The sequence below is a fragment of the Vulpes vulpes genome, chromosome 6 (assembly GCF_048418805.1).
Source record: "Vulpes vulpes isolate BD-2025 chromosome 6, VulVul3, whole genome shotgun sequence".
Classification (NCBI taxonomy): domain Eukaryota; kingdom Metazoa; phylum Chordata; class Mammalia; order Carnivora; family Canidae; genus Vulpes; species Vulpes vulpes.
The window spans coordinates 127959300-127980552 of NC_132785.1; the positions used below are offsets into that span (position 1 = coordinate 127959300).

The 21253-nt window shown below is 44.5% G+C and overlaps 1 protein-coding gene across 10 annotated transcripts in view; it reads left to right on the forward strand.

The window, feature by feature from the left end:
• PPP2R5C (protein phosphatase 2 regulatory subunit B'gamma) overlaps window positions 1–21253 on the forward strand; it is a 123866-nt gene that overhangs the window by 59984 nt on the left and 42629 nt on the right. For all 10 annotated transcript variants that reach the window (XM_072762347.1, XM_072762350.1, XM_072762345.1 and 7 more), the window contains one exon: window positions 14755–14954. In XM_072762347.1, coding sequence (XP_072618448.1) covers window positions 14755–14954 — 200 coding nt within the window. The remainder of the gene's footprint in view (window positions 1–14754; window positions 14955–21253) is intronic.

Below are 21253 nucleotides of genomic sequence, written 5' to 3' on the forward strand. Positions count from 1 at the left end.
ATATTTCATCAGAAATGCTAGTCTAAGTGGAAGATAAAGTGACATAACCAGAGGTGTTGAACATTCACTAATTTGTACTAATGGTAGCTGTCTAACCTCATTCCCCACAAGGCACTTTAGAACTAAATTCTTAAGCAGGAAATACGGCCTTGTGTCAACAAATCACAGTTTTGGATTTATATCTTTATCCCTGGGAGTTTGACTTGTCGTCATCTTTCCCTTTTAAACACAAAACAAAAAACAAGGTTTCAGATTCAACTAATGTCTCTTGAATTCCTCATGTGTATTAGTAGGAGGTGGGGACACATTCCTGACTACGCACGTGTGTCCCCAAGCGGTTTTATAGCTTCAGGAACCCGAAGCTTAGAATGATGCTGTGACTTCACCGTGTTCTTACGGTGAAGTCTCCACAAGAAGTCAGTTTGTTTCTCCCATGTGATTTCCTTCACTGAAGAGTTCATGTGCCTCGGGGATCCCCGGGTGGCTCAGCAGTTTGGCGCCTGCCTTTGGCCCAGGGCGTGATCCTGGGGTCCCGGGATCGAGTCCCACGTCAGGCTCCCTGCATGGAGCCTGCTTCTCCCTTCTCTCTCTCTCTCTATGTCTATCATAAATAAATAAATCTTAAAAAAAAAAAAAAAAAAAGAATTCACGTGCCTCGATGAAGAGCTTTCCTGAAGAAACCAGTCTCTCCTGGTCCCTGTCTTATCTCCTCCTGACCTACTGCTTTAGGCTGTGCTCACCCTGCCGCCTCCCCCACCCACTCCCTGGTGGAGGCTGCTGGTTCTGGAGGCCGAGGGCATGAATGGACTACACCCTGGCTCCAGCCACTGCTTTTTGAAATGAAAATATCTGCCTTATTAAGTCGTGCTGTAATTCCATGAGACAGGGTGGCGGGCCGGAGGCCAGTAGGGGAACCCTTTCTCTGTCTTGCAAATGTAGAAAAACCAAAAGGGGGAGAGGATCTCAGATGTCTGAGGAGGAGCGCTGTCAGGTTTGTGGGGAAACACTGGGCTGTGGGATTTACACCACACCTGCTGTCCCGAGCAGACTGCCACCCCAGACTTGGGCCTGGGGTCAGCAGATCTGTCCCCTCGGGAAGGAAGGAGGAATCTAAACTTGGTGAATGTGTGCAAGAAAGCTGAAAAATACTGCAGAACCGGGATCTGAAAGGGAACATTCATAATGGACTTTGAGCCTTGGATTGCCTCTTAATAAAACATGTTTAAGGCAAAAGTGTAACTGTAGAAGCTGCAGGCCAGTCTTACGTTACCAAATCTGTATTCAAAGTAGTTTGGCAGGCAGAGCTTCCATTTTGTGTGAGTCCTGACATCCCAGCCACAGGGAGTGGGAAAGGATGGTCCCAGCATACTCACAGCAGGAAAGAATGCTCCGTGCCTCCCGGGTGACCCTCCTGGAGTACCACAAACACAGGACAGGTGCAGGCAGCTAGCGCTCAGCATTCCCACACACATGCGTGCTCTTAGCTCCGACACGTGGTTCTTCAAGTCCTACTTCCAGTTGCCAGTGGTGACTTCAGCTCCTTTGTGTCAGGTGGTATGGACAGAACATGGGCAGGTGCCCCTGCGCCGTTCCTGAATGAAGTAACACCCACTGAGAAGCCTGGCCACGCGCACAGGGCGTGTGGTGAAGCTCAGGTGCCAGGTCGCATCCAGTCTGAGACACTACGGATTGATTGTAGACCAGGCGTGTTTTAAGGATTACCAAGAAAGAAAGGAAGAACCATGAAGTGAAAGACACAACTTGATTTGGGGGCATTGATGTGGGAAATGGACGCGTTAGGAAGGATAGATGGTGAAACTTGGCATTTTTGTCATTGGGAAAGCTTTATTATGATTTTGAAAATAATCGAGTTAGGTACAGATTGAGAGGATTAACTCGGTTCTGAAATTATGCAGGGACTAAGGGTCAGGGTTTGAAGTGAGTCTCCGTGAAAGTGAACATTTCACCCAGTTGTGTTTATCATGCTTTCGGGTTGTGGAAGTTTGGATTTGCTGGGGTAAGCGATAAACTGCTCCCAGAAACGGTCCCTGTCAGGCCAGCACCCTGGGGAACCAGAGCTGGGTGTCCTGGTTGCCTCACAAGACACAGATTGGGTCTAGGCTGTACTCGGCCCTTCTCGTGACGCGGGTCTTCTTGCTTCCAGCACCTTCCTTTCAGTCCCTCTGTCACTTGTGAAGAGAATGTTCTTATTCCCAAATCAGGCTGTGTGTGTCTGTGGTTCAGATCTGTGCTCACAGTCATGTCAGGGTACCTCTGACAGTCCCGAGTGCCCAGAGGCCCACACAGGCGGGATCTTTGAAGGTCTGGATGTTATCTTGAGAGTTTATGGAGACTTTGCATTCTATTCTGATACATTCGGTGTTAATGTTAATGTAAATGTGCTTTGAATTATGGTCCCTCTCGGTTACAGTAACCGAGTGTTTTCCCTTCTGTTGCTCTGTTACTTCCACAAATATTTGAGGGTCACATATGTGCTGGCCCAGTTTCAGATCCTGAGGATAACGAGGTGAACAAGACAGAGCCCCTCCTCCGATTAATTGGGGGTTTGTAAAACGTAAACAGCGTTCTGCTCATTTAAAGTTTTGTCTTTTTCAGGAAAGTTGATTTTCCTGTTTAATTTGTCCCGTAACTTCAGGGCCCTCTGATTTGAGAGGTAGGGACCTAGAGATACACTCCTCCCCCACTGAATGTGGCCCCAGGCCCTTCACAGCAGAACTGACTTGGCGCCTGCTCCGCTCCTAAGGCCAAACTCAGGTACTCCCCAGGGACACCTTTCCCGAACCTGTATCCCTCTGACGTCCATTCCCCTGGGTCCCTGTAGCCCCTCGTAAATCTCTGTTCATGGCCCTTCTCATGTGGTTTAGTCCTTTTTTCTTTTAGATCAAGTATTGTGGTTTTTTTGTTTTGTTTTGTTTTAATGTTTATTTATTCATGAGAGACACACAGAGAGAGGCAGATACATAGGCAGAGGGAGAAGCAGGCTCCTCACAGGGAGCCTGATATGGGACTCGATCCCCAAACCGGGATCATGCCCTGAGCTAAAGGCAGACACTTAACCACTGAGCCACCCAGGATCCCCAAATACTGTGTTTTAATTTACCTTTGTGCTGTCAGAGCCTAGTACAGTGCCTGGCATGTATGAATTGGGTGAATTTTGCAATGAATTCCTTACGCTACAGACTACATAGTCAGGGTTGGGGCCTATCCTGAGACATTAGTTTCTATGCCCTGATTGCTTCATATCAAATGTTTTAGACCTGATAAACAACTCATACTACCATTTTACTGTTATACATTTGGGATCATAATTGCTGACCTTCAAGAGAAAAGGAAAGGAAGGAGCTTCATATAAATAGAAAAAAAAAAATAGAGGTCACTTAGAACTTTATTTTTGTTTTTTCTTTTAAGATTTTATTTATTTATTCACGACAGAGAGAGAGAGAGGCAGAGACACAGACAGAGGGAGGAGCAGGCTCCACGCAGGGAGCCCGACGTGGGACTCGATCCCGGGTCTCCAGGATCACACCCTGGGCCGAAGGCGACGCTAAACCGCTGGGCCACTGGGGCTGCCCTAGAAACTTCATTTTGATTGGGAAATGTTTTCAATTAAGAAATAGATATCCGGAGCTTAAGTTCTCCAATGTAAGCACTATGTACAATAGAGAATGTGTTAGGGTTTTGTGGTGTGTATGTTTGTATTCTAGTCCCAAGTAAATCGAGGGTAATTTAGAATTTGTCAGTGTTGGTTCATCTAAAGCCATCGTGGAAGAGACTTAGATGTATTGGACTCCCACCCTGGGGACAGTGGCTGCCTTTGGGAGGGGAGGTGGAGGCAAAGGATAGGGATGGAGGAAGGAGACTCATCTCTCTGTGTTCTTATGTGCCTTTGAGGGTTGTTGTGTTTTTGTGTTTTTGCTACATGTACTTTGTAGCCTTTTTAGTTTGAAATACAACTCATACACAGAGCACTTAAAACAAAGTGTAATGAATAATTATAAAGCAAATACATAACCACCACTCATACTGGGTGCCCCCACAGCCCCTGTGGGTCTTGAATAGGTTGAGGGAAGCCTGTTTCTGTACTTTATAAAAATGAAATCATACTGAATAAATCCTTTTATCTTCACTTCTTCATTCAACAGTGTTTTGTAAGATTCATTCATATTGTTTAGGGCTCATTCATCTCTGTAGTTTCAGAATGTTCTAGAACATGCACTGCTGATGCATGTTCAGGTTGTTTGCAGTTTCTGCTGTTAGTGCTGATGTGAGCATTCTCTTTACCTGTGTTGTGCTGCGTGTGCGTGAGATTCATAGGTTGTGCCCAGGAATGCAGTTCCTGGCTCACAGAGCAAGAGTCTACTGGTTTTATGTATTTAAATAGTTCCCTACTCTGTCATTTGGGTGACGTCATGAGGAGGAAAAATATCTGATCTTATATATTCAATTTATCAGTCCTTTAATGATTATTATGTTTGTGTGTTAAGTTCTCAAAACCAAATAAAATCAGAAATGAAAGAGAAATAGCAACCAACACCACAGAAATACAAAAGATATGAGACTACTACAAAAAAAAAATTGTATGCCAACACATTACCTAGCCTAGAAGAAATGAATAAATTCCTAGGAACATCCCATCTTCCAAAGCTGAATAGAAATAGAAAATCTGAACAATCACTAGTAATGAAAGTGAATCACTAATTCCAACCCCCCCCCCCAAAAAAAACCCAAAAAATAAAAATCTAGTACCAGATGGATTCACAAGTGAATTCTTCCAAAGATTTAAAGAATTAATGTCTGTTCTTCTCAAATTATTCCAAAAACAGAGAAGAGGAAGGAGAGCTTCCAAATACATTCTACTAGGTCATCAGTACCCTGATACCAAAACCAGACAAGGACACCACAAAATAAGAAAACTATAGGCCAGTGTCCTTGAGGAACATAGATGCAAAAAAAAGTTTGGCAAGGAAGAAAAAAAAGAAAAAAATATTTGGCAAGATATTAGCAAGCTGCACACAACAACACATTAAAATGATCATTACCATGATCAAGTGGGATTTATTCCAGGGATGCAGTCATGGCTCAACATTTCTGAATCAATGTGATGTACCACATCAACAACAGGAAGGATAAAAATCCTAGGATCATCTCAATAGATGCCGAAAAAAACCTGTGACAAAATTCAACATCCATTCATGATAAAAACTCAACAGAGTGGATTTAAAGGGAACATACCTTAACATAATACCTTATAGCCATATGTAAAAAATCCACAGATTAACATCATACTCCATGGTGAAAAACTGAGAGCTTTTCCTCTAAAAGACATATATATTCAGCCTTGCCGCTTTTATTCAACATAGTGCTGGAAGTCCTAGCCACAGCAATCAGACAAAAAGAAATAAGAGGCATCTAGAAGAAATGAAATGTTGTTAGCTGATGACGTGATACTATATGTAATAAAGACCTCACAAAAAAAAAAAAAACTACTAGAAGTAATCAATGAATTCAATAAAGTTACGGGATACAAAACTAATACCCAGAAATTAGTTGCATTTCTATACGCTGATAGTGAAGTAGCAGAGAAATTAAGAAAAATTCCATTCAAAAATGCACCAAAAAGTATAAACTACCTAGGAATAAACTTCACCAAGGAAGTGAAAGACCTATATTCTGAAAACTATAAGACATTGATGAAAGAAATTGGAGATGACCAAATAAATGGAAAGATATGCCATGCTCATAGATTGGAAGTATTAATATCATTAAAATGTCTATACTGCTCAAAGCAATCTACAGATTCAGTGCAATCCCTGTCAAAATACCAACAGCATTTTTCACAGAGCTAGAACAAATAATACTAAAATCTGTATGACACCACAAGAGATCCCAAATAGCTAAAGCAATCTTGAGAAAGAAGAACAAAGCTAGAGGTATCACAATTCCAGATTTCAAGTTCTAGTACAAAGGTGTAGTAATCAAAACAATATAGACGACATAGACACATAGATCAATAGAACAGAATGGGGGGCCCAGAAATAAACCCATGTTTATATGGTCAGTCTGTGATGAGGTAGGAGTATACGTGGAGAAAAGACAGTCTCTTCAATAAATGTGCTGGGAAAGTTGAACAGCTACATGGAAAAACACAAAAATAAAATGCAAATGGATTAAAGACCTAAATGTGAGGCCATAAAACTGCTAGAAGAGAACAGGTAGTAATTTCTTTATTGGCCATAACATCGTTTTTCTAGATAGGTCTCCTAAAGCAAGGGAAACAAAAGCAAAAATAAACTATAGGGACTTCATCAAAATAAAAACCCTTTGCACAGCAAAGGAGACCGTCAACAAAACAAAAAGGCAACCTACTGAATGGAAGAAGATATTTCCAAATTATATACCCTATAAGGGGTTAATATACAAAATATGTAAAAAGCTTATACAACTCAACATCAAAAAAACCCACAAATAATCGGTTTACAAAATGGGCAGAAGACCTGAATAGACATTTTTTCAAAGACATACAGATGGCCAACAGACACATGAAAAGATGCCGAACATTAGTCATCATCGGGGGAAAATGCAAATCAAAACCACAATGAGATATCATCTTACACCTGTCAGAATGGCTAGTATCAAAAACACAAGAAATAAGTGTTGGCAAATGTAGAGAAAAAGGAACCCTCCCACATTGTTGGCGGGATGTACATTGGTGTAGCCACTGTGAAAAACAGTATGGAGGTTCCTAAAAAAAGAAAAGAAAAGAAAAGAAAATACCGTAAGATCCAGTATCCCACTAGTGAGTAGTTACCCCCAAAAATGAAAACAGTAATTCAAAACCATATATGCACTTCTGTATTTACTACAGCATTATTTACAAGATGTGGAAGGAACCTAAGTATCCATTGATGAATGGATCAAGAAGATGTGGGATATATATCTATATATATATAAAACGAAATGTTAGACGTTAAAAAAGGATGTGATCTTGCCATTTGCAACAACATAGACGGAGCAAGAGGGCATATTGCTAAGTGAAGTAAGTCAGAGAAAGACAAATACCCTATGATCTCACTCATACATGGAATCTCAAAACAAACAAAAAGCAAACTGAAGCCTGTAAATAGAACAAACTGATGGTTGCCGGAGAGAATAGGGAGGGGAGGATGGACAAAATGAGGGAAGGGGATGGGGCGCCTGGGTGGCTCGGTTAAGCGTCCAACTCAGTTTGAGCTCAGGGTTGTGGGATCAAGCCCCGCTCTGTTCTCTGTGCGGAGTCGGCTTGGGATTCTCTCCCCCTCTCCCTCTCTGCCTCTCCCCTTGCTCACACTTGCTTCCCCATCACCCCCACCTGCAAAATAAATCTTTATTAAAAATGAGTGAAGGGAAATGGAAGATACAGGCTCCCAGTTATGGAATGAATCTTCTGTGGGAACCAAAGAGCACAGGGAGGGATCCCTGGGTGGCGCAGCGGTTTGGCGCCTGCCTTTGGCCCAGGGCGCGATCCTGGAGACCCAGGATCGAATCCCACGTCGGGCTCCCGGTGCATGGAGCCTGCTTCTCCCTCTGCCTGTGACTCTGCCTCTGTCTCTATCTCTCTCTCTCTGTGACTATCATAAATAAATAAAAATTTAAAAAAAAAAAAAAAAAACAAAGAGCACAGGGAATATAGTCAATAGTATTGGATAGTGTTGTCTGGTGACAGATGATAGCTACACTTGTGAGCGTAGCATAATGTAGAGTATAGGGTTGTTGAATTACTGTCATATACCTGAAACTGATGTCACATTGTGTGTCAGCTATACTCAAAAGAAAAAAAGTCCTCTCCATTTCTTTCTTGACATAAGATTGTCTTCCATATTGTTTTCTAAAAGCATTAGTTTTGTCTGTTGGTTTTTTTTTTTTTTTTTTTTTTTTTTTAGTTTTGTCTTTCAAATTTAAGTCATAACCCACCAGAAAGGAGAGAAAATGAGTGGGAAATATCAGAGGGAGACAGAACATGAGAGACTCCTAACTCTGGGAAACGAACAAGGGGTGGTGGAAAGGGAGGTGGATGGGGGGTGGGGGTGACTGGGTGACGGGCACTGAGGGAGGAGGCACTTGATGGGATGAGCACTGGGTGTTATGCTATATGTTGGCAAATTGAACTCCAATAAAAAGAAATTTTTAAAAAAAGTCATAACCCAGCAATAGCTTAATTTTCATTTTTATATGTAGTGGGATCCAACTTCTTCTTTCTTCCTCCCTCCCCTCTTCCTTTCTGTCCCTAGGTACCTAGTTGTCCCAGTGTGTTATGTTTAAAGACTGACTTTTCTTTGCTGTTCTGGAATACAGTTCTGTTGTCAATTGAGAATCCACGTATGCTCATGCCTGTTTCTGGTCCCTGTTCTCTGTGGCTTGGCTGTTTTCATTAATAAAGCTTTACAGTAAGTCTACTTACTAGTTTCTGGAACCAGTTGTCCCACCCTGTTGTTCTGGGCCTAGTTTCGTGTTGACCCCTTATATTTCCTCTGCATTTTAGAATCCACTTACCCCGTTGCATAGAAGTCTCTGGTGGACTAGGGGTTGAGACAGCACTGAATGTATCAGTTTCTTCATCTGGTGAACGTTATCTACAGAGTCCAGTGTATCCATCTGGCCCAGTGGGATCTGGCAAGAGCTTCCCTCTGAGCTGGGAGAGGCTGAGGGAGCTGCTCCCGCCACATCCTGGCACATTGCTCAGGCAGGAAAAAGAACACCATTGGTCTTTGCAGATGAAAGAATGGTATTCACAGAAAAGATTTACGGATAACAGTATTAGAATTAACAAGAGTTAAACAAAGGGTAGCTAGATACAAAAGTAATGCCCCAAATCTTTTTTTTTTTTTTTTAGTGCATCGCAGCAGCAGTTAGAAAATTAAATCTTTTTAAAGATAACCGTTTACAGTGGCATCAGAACATAACAAATACCTAAGAATAAATCTAAAAAATATGTAACACATTTCAAGAGAAAGTGATAAAACTTTATTGAAAGGCATTTAAGGAAAACTTGAGTTTAGGGAGAAATAGTCCACATCCGTGAATCAGAAGACTCAGTGTTACAGAGACTTCCATTCTTCCCAGATTGATAAAGGGAATTTAAAGGGCCGTGAATAGTCAGGGCATGGAACAGAACAAGGTGAAAGGAGTTAGTCCAACAGATACAGTCTGAAAGCTCTGGGAGCTAAGGCTGGTATGGGGCCTGGGAGGGGCGTCCGTGCAACAGCAGAGCGATCTGTGCCCACAGACCCTTCAACTAGGACAGAGGGGACGCAGGCAGCAGTGGAAAGAAGGGTCATTTCCAAAATGGCACATAAATTCCTTTTTCACAAACAAAATAGTATTGCTGAACTTTTGTTTTCTGGTGGGAGAAACTTGCCATCTGCCGCGCCTCCTCGTATAAGAACTAGAGCTAAGTGGAATTCAGCACATATTAATGAAGATTCCCACCCAAATCTACTCCCTGTTGTCAGTAATGGAATCCAACTTTATTCCCACTCACCTGGGACTGAGATTAGATGTATGGGAGAGACAGGATGACACCATAGCTGAGGTTTGGCTCTTTCCTTCTGGAGAGAATTGCTTGTTTGTCTCCGTTGTGTGTGAACTATCTCCTGACTGTGGGCTCACGACTTACGGATTTTCACAGACCCTCGTGGAACCCGTGTGCCATGCCCTTGAGGGCTCACAGAGATGCTGTGGTTGCACGGTGGTCACTCTGCTTAGAAATCAAGCCGCGTCAGCTGCTTAGCAAATATTCGGTGAGCAACCACGAAGCAGTTCACAGCTCAGGAGTGTGTGCCTTTGGGGGGAGCATCTCTTGATGTGACGTTCTCTGAGCTGACGGTTTTGGCTATTCCGTCCTTTACGTGTTGGGGTCAAGATTATTTGGAAAAAGCCATCACCTGTATACCACAGAGGCCTGGTTCTGCTGTCTTTCATGCTCTCATGCTAAAAGTTGGTTCTCTATTGTATCTTGTCCTGTTTCTTTTCACCACCAAGACTTGTCAGGTGCAAGTGGGCTTGGTTGGCTTTTTTTTTTTTTTTTTGGTTTTTTTTTTTTTTTTTTTTTTTTTTTTTGGTTGGCTTTTTTAGTTTCATCACTTTTCTGTCCACGGACAGTTCACATGATGCCTCCTCCCATATAGCTACAGCTCAGTAGCTCAGCCTTACCATACCATACCGTAATTCGGTTGCTAAAGTATGTCGTGTCAGGGCCCTGCCCTTTGAGTGATTGAGGCACGCCTGGGAAGCTGGCTGTGAAACGATTAGCCCCTTAGGACTCACTTGTGAAGGCCTGCAGTGGTCTCCAGATGCCACCGCACATGCCGGCTGCAGAGCGGTCTCAAGCACACACCTCCACTATGTGTCAGACCGTGGATTACGTGTTGGTACAGCTTACATTTTATTCTTTGCAGAAGAAGAAAGTTTAGGTACCTAGAAGCTCTGCTGTTACCACCCTGGGCGCCCCTGGGAGTTCATCCCGGCCTTGGAGGTCAGGGATCAGAGGAACAAGCCGGTTCCCTATGGCTGCTCTGGTGCTGTGGGTGTAGGCATGCTGCCCTTCCTCACTTTGGGGACCAGGAACATTCATGAAGCTAAAAATTGCCCCCCCCCCCTCCTCTGATGGTAACCTTCATTGAGCAGCCCTGTCAGTTACAAATTACTGGCTTCCTTTTAGTAAATACGTATTGAAAAGAATGACACAGGCTTCTCTCCACCTTGTTTATGCTGTTTCCCGATGGGTTAGTGTCCTCCTTCCCCTCTCGCCCTACAGGTTTGGCATGAGTGCGTCCCTACATTTTGCTCCTAGGTATCATTCAGGATGTACCTGGAAACAGTTGGGAAGTGTCTCCAGTTCACAATAACCGAGTCACGAGGCCGCTTGGGGTGGCGGGGCAAGGGCTGAAAGATTAATACAGACCCAGAGTGTTTGTGGTATTATCCGTGCAGAGTGTAACAACTCTTAAGAAATAATAAAAGAATGTTCTCCAGCCAGAACTGTGATCATCAACTTTATTTCCCTCTTCCTCTTAGCAGTTTCGGCCTGGTGTTGGGCTTGTCATGGGCAAGTGTACTTCTTACCCCGCTCCTAGCCAAAGGGCCCTGTCACTGGGGGGTCCTGGCACCACCAACAGGCTGCAGTTGTTGTTGCCTGTAGGGATGCTGGGATCAAGAAAGACTCCATTGATGCATTCTGAAACAGGTTTGTCCGTGTTACTAGTCTGTGTGCAGTTTACGATAAAGCAAACCATGGTCACTGGTGAGCAAAAATTCAAAGCCCATTTTTGTTTTTTTATTCTGCTGCAAGAAAGAAATTGTAAGGTTTGGGTCAAATCCAGGGTGGTGGTTTATTAAGAGCCGGGCATTCTTGAATACCGAATGCCCAAGTGTAATGCACCAGCAGTGCCAGGCCTGGTTGGTTCTGTAACATTCGGTTTACGTTACAGGGATAGTCAGAGGAGTGGAGTCAAGTACAGGTTCAAATCTGTCATACCTCTTTTTTCTTCCAAGGTTAGCGATGCTAATTTAAAATTTTCTTCAAACCTTTAAACTGTGAGATTGTAAAAATAGCCAACGAGGTTCTAAAAATTGGAACTCAGGAGGTTTTAATCACAGACTTTTTAGAAACTATAAATGAAAATAGTACAGTAACACCGTAGCTGTCTGGTACCCTGGAAGAATCGACATAATTTCCAGAAAATTGGAACTTTATTGCCTTTTAGAAGAATTTTAGATAGAAGACTTGGAAACTATTTTAGTCCGTTCTTCCTTCTTAATCGGAATAGATTTGATTTAGTATTTTTGGTGACAACCTTGTCTTTATTCTGAGTGTCAGTTGTGATGCTGTATTAAAGGAGTAAATGATGCTCTCGAATGCTTTCAATATGTGGGAGATTTGGTGGCACCTCAGTGACCCCAGCTATGCCCTTGCTTTTGAGTACATCGCACTGTCCTATCTGTGCTGTGCCACTTAATGGCATGGTGGCCCTGGACAAGCCGTTTGAGCTCTCGGTGTCTGGGTCCTCAACAGGCGTCCCTTGGGGTAAACCCAGGCTTTCTCACTTTCTATGGTGTCAAGAACACGGGAATGCCAAATAGAGTCCAAACATACAAGCCATGATGGCAAACTGAATCACTAAGGTGATCCTAGCAAAATGGAGGGGGAGCAAAACTGGCGTGGAGTGGGGATAGGAGTCAAGTGAGGAATTCAGAAAAGAAAACCGTTGGCAAAAGTTGGACCCAAACACTGTCATGATCGTCACTCATTTAAAATGATGCAACAGGGGATCCCTGGGTGGCGCAGTGGTTTGACACCTGCCTTTGGCCCAGGGCACAGTCCTGGAGACCTGGGATCGAATCCCACGTCGGGCTCCCGGTGCATGGAGCCTGCTTCTCTCTCTGCCTATGTCTCTGCCTCTCTTTCTCTCTGTGACTATCATAAATTTAAAAAAATAAAAAAAAAATTAAAATGATGCAACAAAAAAATAATAAAATAAAATAAAATAAAATAAAATAAAATAAAATAAAATGATGCAACAGTCACTGAGCACTCCAGTGTTCACCAGTTGGGTTCCCGTGGTCTCCTAAGTCTCCCTTGGGTGACATCTCCTAATCCCCTCCCCTGCCCTGTGCTGCTTCTGTGGGAACTACAGTTTCCCACCAAATGGGCCGTTTCAGATGGTAGCGTCTACGTGGCCTGCTGTTTGCAAGGCCCATTGCTGGGCATTAGAGAGTATGGAGAACTAGAAAACATCATCACCTGGCCTGAGCCCTCAAGGAACATGTGTGGGGAAGCAAGAAACACTCTGCAGGACAGCTCACTGCTTAAAGCAATGGTAGGTGCTGAGCGCCTGGCTCAGAGCACGGCACCCCATCCAACTAGGAAGTAAGCAAAGCCTTTATAGAAGGACCCTGAACAGGAAGTGGGCATGGGACAGTAGGGGCAGGAAGGGGAAGGAGGAGCAGGGAGGACCCTCGGTGTGAAGAGGGGATGACATGAGTAGCTGAAGGCGGGAAAGCCCAAGGACCCAGGGGCACACATTGGGGTGCAGGCAGGCGCGGGGCAGTAGGTCTCAGCTTTGGGCTCAGGACCCCTTCACACTCCTAAAAATTACATGGGACCCCCAAGAGCTTTTGTTCATGTGGGCTTAGCTACCAGTATGGACCAGATCCCAAATCAAAGCAGAAAAAATAAAGCATATGTTAATTAATTCATTTAAAAATAATAAAAATAATAAACCTGTGTGCTCGCTTTGGCAGCACGTATGCTAAAATTAAAAATAATAGGCCTTAAAAATAACATTTTTTAAGAAAAGAGCCATGTTTTATGAAACGGAAACAAATTAATGAGAGGGCGGCATTGTTTTATATTTGTGCAAATCTCTCTAATGTTTGGCTTCCTAGGAGATCACTGGATTGTCCTGTCTGCTTCTGCATTCACTCTGTTGCCCTACTGAAGTGTACAGATACTCTCTTCAGATAGTAATAGGCATTTTCTGTGATGTTATACCAACCCTTAAATGGGCAGCTTCTTGAAGGAATCCGCACTGTGGAGTCTGCAACCCTATAATGAGCCATCCATCCATCCATACATTTTATTCCATTAAAACCCAGTAGACTGACTTGCCCTCTGAGTGGTTCGCTTGCCCTTGAATATCGAAACACGAATTATTGATCATTATGAAAATACTGGTTCACTGAGTTGTGCAAATCTTCTGAGACATTTTGCAATGTTGGACACGTTTCTGTGTGTATATCAATAAATCCCTTTCATTCGTGTCACCCCTGAGCTCCTCTTCACCCCAGGGAAGCTGTCACGCTCACACGGGCAGATAGTTTTCCAGACTTGCCAGAACACTGGGAGATTGTACAGAGCTCCTTCACTTCCCCGCCCTGAGATGACCCTCCAGACTGGTTTCTTATCTCTGTTGTGTCATGGTGAGATGACATGAAAGAAAAAAAATGTGTAAATATGGAGAAAGCCTTTAGTATGGTCCCGGGCCCAGGCAAGCCCTCACTAAGTAAAGCGAGTGTTATTTATTATTTGCACCGTTTCGATACTGCTGTCGTCATGAAGACCACCAGGCAGCCTCTGTGGCATGTGTTGACCGTGTCCCAGAATGAGGAATGAAACGTGCTTTGTGGAGCGCCAGAGTGGTGGCTCCATGTGTTTGCAGCCACTCAGTCCGATGCCACTTGCTCCGTGTGTCCCAGCCAGCCAGGGGACACCCACGCGCCCTGTCTAGAACAGGAGCAGACCTGAGGGAGCATCCCTCCCCCTGTCACTGTCGTCACCTTGCCCCTCCCTGCATCCACAGGTATCACTGGTGTGAGTGTCCGCGCCCCTCGCCCCAGACTGGGGCCTGTGGTTTGGCTCTCGCTCCGTTGCCCAGCGCTGCACCAGCATGTGACAGGTGGCCCTCAGATGATCCTTGATGAATGAACGCATGCGTTCAGAGGGTTTATGCTGGACAGTGCTCCGCCTGTGGTTTCAGAGAGTACCTAGGACAGAAGTTTTACCGTAAGAAGCACACGAGCTGGGTGACTGGCTGATTTCTGCTCGGCGGCTGTTCGACCTCGCTCCATCCCTAGCCCGTCTCTCATCTTGAATCTCCGTTAATTCAAAAATGACCCTAGGAGGAGGCTTAAGAGTGTTCCACGGTAATTCTGGGTTAAGCTCTTTGCGATCAATATACTTTGCTTTCTGCCTTTCAGATGTTCCTCCTGCTGATCAAGAGAAGCTTTTTATCCAGAAGCTACGTCAGTGTTGTGTCCTCTTTGACTTTGTTTCCGACCCACTAAGTGACCTAAAGTGGAAGGAAGTAAAACGAGCCGCTCTAAGTGAAATGGTGGAGTACATCACCCATAATCGGAACGTGATCACAGAGCCTATTTACCCAGAAGTAGTCCACATGGTAAGTGGTCGCCGTTTGACCGGTGCGTCCCAGCCCGGGTGCCGGACGGGCCTCTGCTGGTCCCGGCGTGCGCCGAGCCGACTGAGCCTCACACGACGCTTCCCACAAAGAAGCCTCCCTGTCGCAGGACTTGCACTCGGAGGACGAAAGTCTTTATAATGTGTCCAGTGTCGTAGCAGCAACAGGGAGAGGAATTGTACCTTCTAGGTCCAAAGTGTCCTAGGCGTTAATTCATTTACTCCACGCGTACCCTACAGGCCAGATACGTCAGAGCACTCATTTGTATTTACGTTTCTACCCTCTTTAATGTCCTGGTGCCAGTTATAATTTAGAAGTAAACGAGTTGTCCATGCATGTGCAGGAAAATGCTAATAACGGCGCAGAGTTAAAATACTGATGGGACCAAGCTGTTGTCAGGACAGGCCGCCCTGTTGGCCGGTGGCCTCCACTGCCAGTACCAGGGTCAGGACAGGCCACCCCGGTTGGCCGGTGGCCTCCACTGCCAATGCCAGTGTCAGGACAGGCCACCCCGATTGGCCGGCGGCCTCCACTGCCAATGCCAGTGTCGGGACAGGCCACCCCAATTGGCTGGCGGCCTCCACTGCCAATGCCAGTGTCGGGACAGGCCACCCCAATTGGCTGGCGGCCTCCACTGCCAACACCAGGGTCAGGATAGGCTGCCCCCGTTGGCCAGGGGCCTCCACTGCCAATACCCGGGTCAGAACAAGCTGCCCTGGTTGGCTGGTAGCCTCCACTGCCAATGCCAGTGTCAGGCCACCCAATTGGCTAGTAGCCTCCACTGCCAATGCCAGTGTCAGACAGGCTGCCGCATTGGCTGGGGGCCTCCACTGCCAATACCCAGATCAGAACAAGCTGCCCCGGTTGGCTGGTGGCCTCCACTGCCAATGCCAGTGTCAGACAGGCCGCCCCGTTGGCCGGGGGCCTCCACTGCCAATACCAGGGTCAGAACAGGCTGCCCCCGTTGGCCAGGGGCCTCTATCATCCTGCACTTAGTTCTCTCTTGGTTTCATTCAGCTCCCAAACCTCAGTCCTCTGTGTCTCCTACTTTGCAGCCTGTTCCCTCCAAGCCTTCTTCAGGATCCCATTTCAAACTCCTACTGTTGGACCCTGAACTCATTTTTCTGTTGAGTGTTTTTGGAATGGTTGGTGTCTTATCCAACTTTGAAATTAGTACTCCCTGATTATAACGGAGTCCTTGTTGCTTACTATAAAATTTTATATCCTGATTTTCGTTGAACTCCTCCTTAAGTTACTGATTTTTCCCCAAACCTATATAATTCAGAATTGACTGATCCCATAACCTAAAATATGTTAATTTCTCACTTGCGTATTTTGCTTTGGGAAAAGAATTTGAAAGTAATGTTCCTTTTTGTAGTTTTCGCAATCTGTTGTGTCAGAAGTTAAGATCAACTTGATTATTTTAGCTTGTTAACTCTTAAAGTTGAGAGTTTACTAGCGTGTGGCCGGCCCGAGTGTACAAGGACCACATGGATACCCCTCCCCAGACCCAGCGTGATGTGTGCCCTGAGCAGTGAGAGCCCTGACACTTTCCTCCTTCAGACTAAGGAAAACAAGAGTCTCTTTTTTTTTTTTTCCTCCTTAATTTCAATTCTCATTCACTCTGGAAGGTCCCCCAAATCCTCAAATCTCAAAGAACAATCTAATATTTTCTCCCAACACCTTCATAATTTTGTTGTTCACAGTACATTTTATAATCCTCCTGGAACTTTTTTTTTTTTCTTAATGGTACAGGGGAGGGATATAACTTTATTATCTTGTAAAATGACTGAAGAATCACTTGTCTCTACATCATGTATTCCCTTTCCCCATTAATTTTTTTTAAGATTTTATTTATTAGAGAGAGAGAGTGCATGTGCATGTGCACACATGCCCAAGCAGGGGGAGGCACAGAGGCAGAGGGAGAAGCAGGCTACCCACTGAGCAGGGAGCCCGATGGGAGGCTCAATCCCAGGACCCTGGGTTCATGACCTGAGCCGAAGGCAGATGCTAAACTGACTGAGCCCCCCACCCAGGCACCCCCTTCCCCATTGATTTTAAAAGCTTCTTTATTGCGTATTAAATTTATTTTACCTTTAAATCCATTTATTAATATATATTACATTTGTAAGCACATTAATTTGTTACGTATTAAATCACATGGTTGGAAGGTCTTTCCATTTTTAAGGAGGAAAGAGGGAAGAATCTGCGGAGCGTGAGGCTACCGTTGGCCTGGTTTAGATCAGATGCCGGCCCTGAACCAGGCCCCACTCCCCTGCTCAGATCATGCTCCCTTGCATTTACATAGCAGGTGCACATTACCAGAAGTACTGAGGATGCTTAAAGCCCTGGAACTTTTTTTTTTTAGATTAAATAATCATTAATTTAAAAAATATAAATAAATAAATAAATAAATAAATAAATAAATAAATAAATAAATAATCATTAATTTCTCTCCCTGTTAACAGTTGTGTCCTACCTGGGTTCTCTTCATGCTGTATTCACTTTGTCCCCACCCCAGATTTCAAGTTGGTCTTTGGAGTACTGGACAGTTGGCCATCCACTGTGGGCCAGAAACTTTTTTAGGAGAGGAAATAGAGTGGTGAACATTATTTCTGCCCTTCCAGAGCTTTCCTTTCCATGGAGACAGGCATGAAAAGAAAGAGTAGGGAGGGGATGATAGCTGGCAGTGGTTTCTGGCCCTCCCAGAGGTAGAGAGTGGATACAGAACCCGAGGGGCCAATAGAAGGCCTCCACCGCAAGCACTGCCTGGATGCAGCATGGCAGGTGCAAGAGATGTGGATGCTCCATGCTTTGCTGACCCTCAAGGCAGCACTTAGCCAGCTCCCTTGAGTACGCCTGTTGTGTGTTTCTGTGCATGTGCGTGTGTTCTGTTATGGTATTTTTAAAGATCTTCATTTCCACCCACTTTGAAGAATCCAAAGCTCTATAGATGTTATACTCCTTATGTTATTTCTTTTTTTTTTTTTTAATTTTTATTTATTTATGATAGTCACAGAGAGAGAGAGAGAGAGAGGCAGAGACACAGGCAGAGGGAGAAGCAGGTTCCATGTACCGGGAGCCCGACGTGGGATTCGATCCCGGGTCTCCAGGATCGCGCCCTGGGCCAAAGGCAGGCGCCAAACTGCTGCGCCACCCAGGGATCCCTGTTATTTCTTTTAAATATGTTGCCTCTTAGACGGGCTACTACATGGTTTTTTAAACAAACGTATTGAGAGAGAATTCCTATACCGTGCAATTCACCCATTTAAGATACACAATTCCTTGGTTTTTAGTATATTCACAGTACTGTGCAGCCATCATCACATCTAATTTTTTATAACATTTTTATCCCTCTAAAAAATAAGCCCCATATCTGTTAACGGTCACTGCCATTCCTCCCTAACCTGTCACCCCCAGCCACTTACTACTTTCCTGTCTTTATAGATGTGCCTGACCTGGACATTTCATGTAACTGAAATTATATGATACATGATCTTCTTTCACTTAGCCTAATGCTTTCAGGATTCACCCGTATCGTAGCATGTGTCACTAGTTCATTTTATTGCTAAATTGTATTTCATTACGTGGATATGTACCACATTTTTATTCATCCCTTCGTGCATTGATGGGCCCTGGGGTCAATTCTGCTACTTGGCCGTTATGAATAATGCCACTGTGAGCGTTCACGTGCAAGCTGCCATGTGCATGTGTGTTTTCATTTCCCCTGAGTATTTACGTCGGAGTGGGGCTGCTGGGTCCCATGTTAACTGTGTGTGGCTAACGTTTTGAAGAACGGCCAGACTGTTTCCCGCAGCGGCTGCACCCATATGCATCCCCACCAGCGGGGCACGAGGGTTCCAGTTTCTCCACATGGTCACCACTGGCGGTTGTGTGTCTTCTGGATGACAGCCGTTCTCATGGGGGTGCAGTGGGATCTCACTGTAGTTTTCATTTGCATTTCCCTGGGGATTGATGACGGTGAGCATCTTGGTCATGTGTGCAGTATGTTTTTAGACGTCATAGACTTTGGTCCTAGAGCACAACAGAACATTACAGATCATTCAGCCCATTTATTTTCAAATTTAAAAAAACGAGAGATGAGGATGAAAAGGAGCAGTGGCCACAGGGGAGCTCCTGGCATTGAGAGTCGCAGGCCTAAATCACATAAACTCCATTATCTCTTAATTTCAGTCATATTTTAAATATGATCAGCCATCTGTTTTTCCTATTCTCTAGTTAATCCGTTTTTCAGGCATTGGCATTTGTCTTAGAGTCAACACGCTGACAGCAAAACCACTGTTTCCACAGACACCATTTTGACGTTACGACACTCACAGACCCACTGGTCACTCAAACAAACATTAGCGAGCATCTTCTCAAAAAAGTGACACAAGAGTGCCACTTAAAGGGAAGTAACTGACCGTGTTTGTGGTCAGGGACAAAGTTTGAGTTTGGGAGCAAAAATCTGGATTTTGGAAAGTTCGTGCCCTCCCGTGCAGGTGTCAGCTTCCCGGGGCTGCAGGCTCTCCAGCTGAGGCCAGTGGAGATAGGAACCAGCGGGGGAAATGAGTCCCCACCGGGAGATCTACATAATCCAGGGGACCAGTGCTCTCCAGATGCCCAGTAAATAATGTTCTGTAATCATTCGTGGGCCAGAGAGCCATTCAAAGTGCAAGACACACTATTGGGTCTTGACATAGAGACCCCTCGTTGATCAGGAAAGCACCATTTGTCAGGTTAGGGTGTAGTACCACGCAGGTCCTCAGTTACCCGAAAGGACTATTGATTACTTGATTAGCTCCTGTAAGGGAGCTTCTCTATTTCTTTCTACATTTCAACCAAACCAACATTCAGAATGTAGAAGCAGACATGGGAATCCAGCTGTCTTCTATTTAGCCAGATAGTAAAGAGATTAGCAAAAATGTAAAAAACGCCACTCTTCTCCCTAAATACTTACTCGTTTTGGGAAATGCAGTTGATCTCTGAACGGCACAGGTTTGAACCAGGAAAGTCCAGTTTTACATGGATTTTTTTTTTAACAAATATATTACTGCACCATAAATGTATTTTCTCTTCCCTAAGATTTTCTTAGCATTTTCTTTTCTCTAGATTGCCTTTTTTTTTTTAAGGTTTTATTTATTTATTCATGAGAGAGACAGAGAGAAAGAGAGCAAGAGAGGCAGAGACACAGGCAGAAGGAGAAGCAGGCTGCCCGCGGGGAGCCCGATGTGGGACTTGATCCCAGGCCTCCAGGATCACGCCCTGAGCCAAAGGCAGACGCTCAACCACGGAGCCACCGAGGTGTCCCTAGATTGCTTTTTTGTAAGAATACAGCATGTACTACATATAGCATACAAAATATGTGTTGTTCAATCTTTATGTTATCGATAAGGCTTCCAGTGAACAATAGGCTCTTAGTAATAAGTTTTTTGGGGCAGAGTCAGAAGTTATGTGCAATGGGTTGACATCTCCAACCCATGCATTGTTCAGGGGTCACCTGTATTCTGTGTCATATGAGATTTTATGAAAGAACTAACATTAATTGTCATGAAAAATGATTTTTCATAAATGTATATTTATATTGAGACAGTGGGCTTGTTATTTTTTAATGGGTTCATGGTGGTGTTGGTTTTTTTTTTCTGGTTTAATTTCTCATACAGTCTATCTACATCAATGGAAAGACTTATACACAAAAGTTCTTTGGGGTCCTTAGTAATTTTTAGGACTTTAAAGAATTCCTGACTTTAAAGAGTTTGAGAACCACTCTTCCAGAAGGGCACTGCTCAAAGGCCACAGTGTGAGCACCACCAGCTGCTTGTTAGAAATGCCGCTTCTCGGGACACCTGGGTGGCTCAGTGGTTGAGCATCTGCCTTCAGCTCAGGGCATGATCCTGGTCCTGGGATCAAGTGCCACATCGGGCTCCTCTAGGCTGTAAATCCCAGGAGAGAAAGACTGATTTTTGTCCCCCCATTTCTTCCTCTGAGTTTGGCTGGTGCTTTTCATAAGCTCAGTCGACATTCATTCGGTACGGAGCTTTCTACATAGACAAAAACATCAGAACTGGTCTTAGGTCTTAGTGGTGATGCAGAGAAAGAATTGGTTAGATTGGTAGCGGGATGGGCCAGGAGGCTTAAGGTGCTTTGCATCAAGTGGCCCACTCTAGAACAGCCCACACCTGCAGTTCCGGGTGACGACTGTGGATGAGACACTGTACCCCTTACTCACCTAGGAGACCACATATATTCCAGAGGAGTCTAGTACAAGCTGTGAAGAGCAG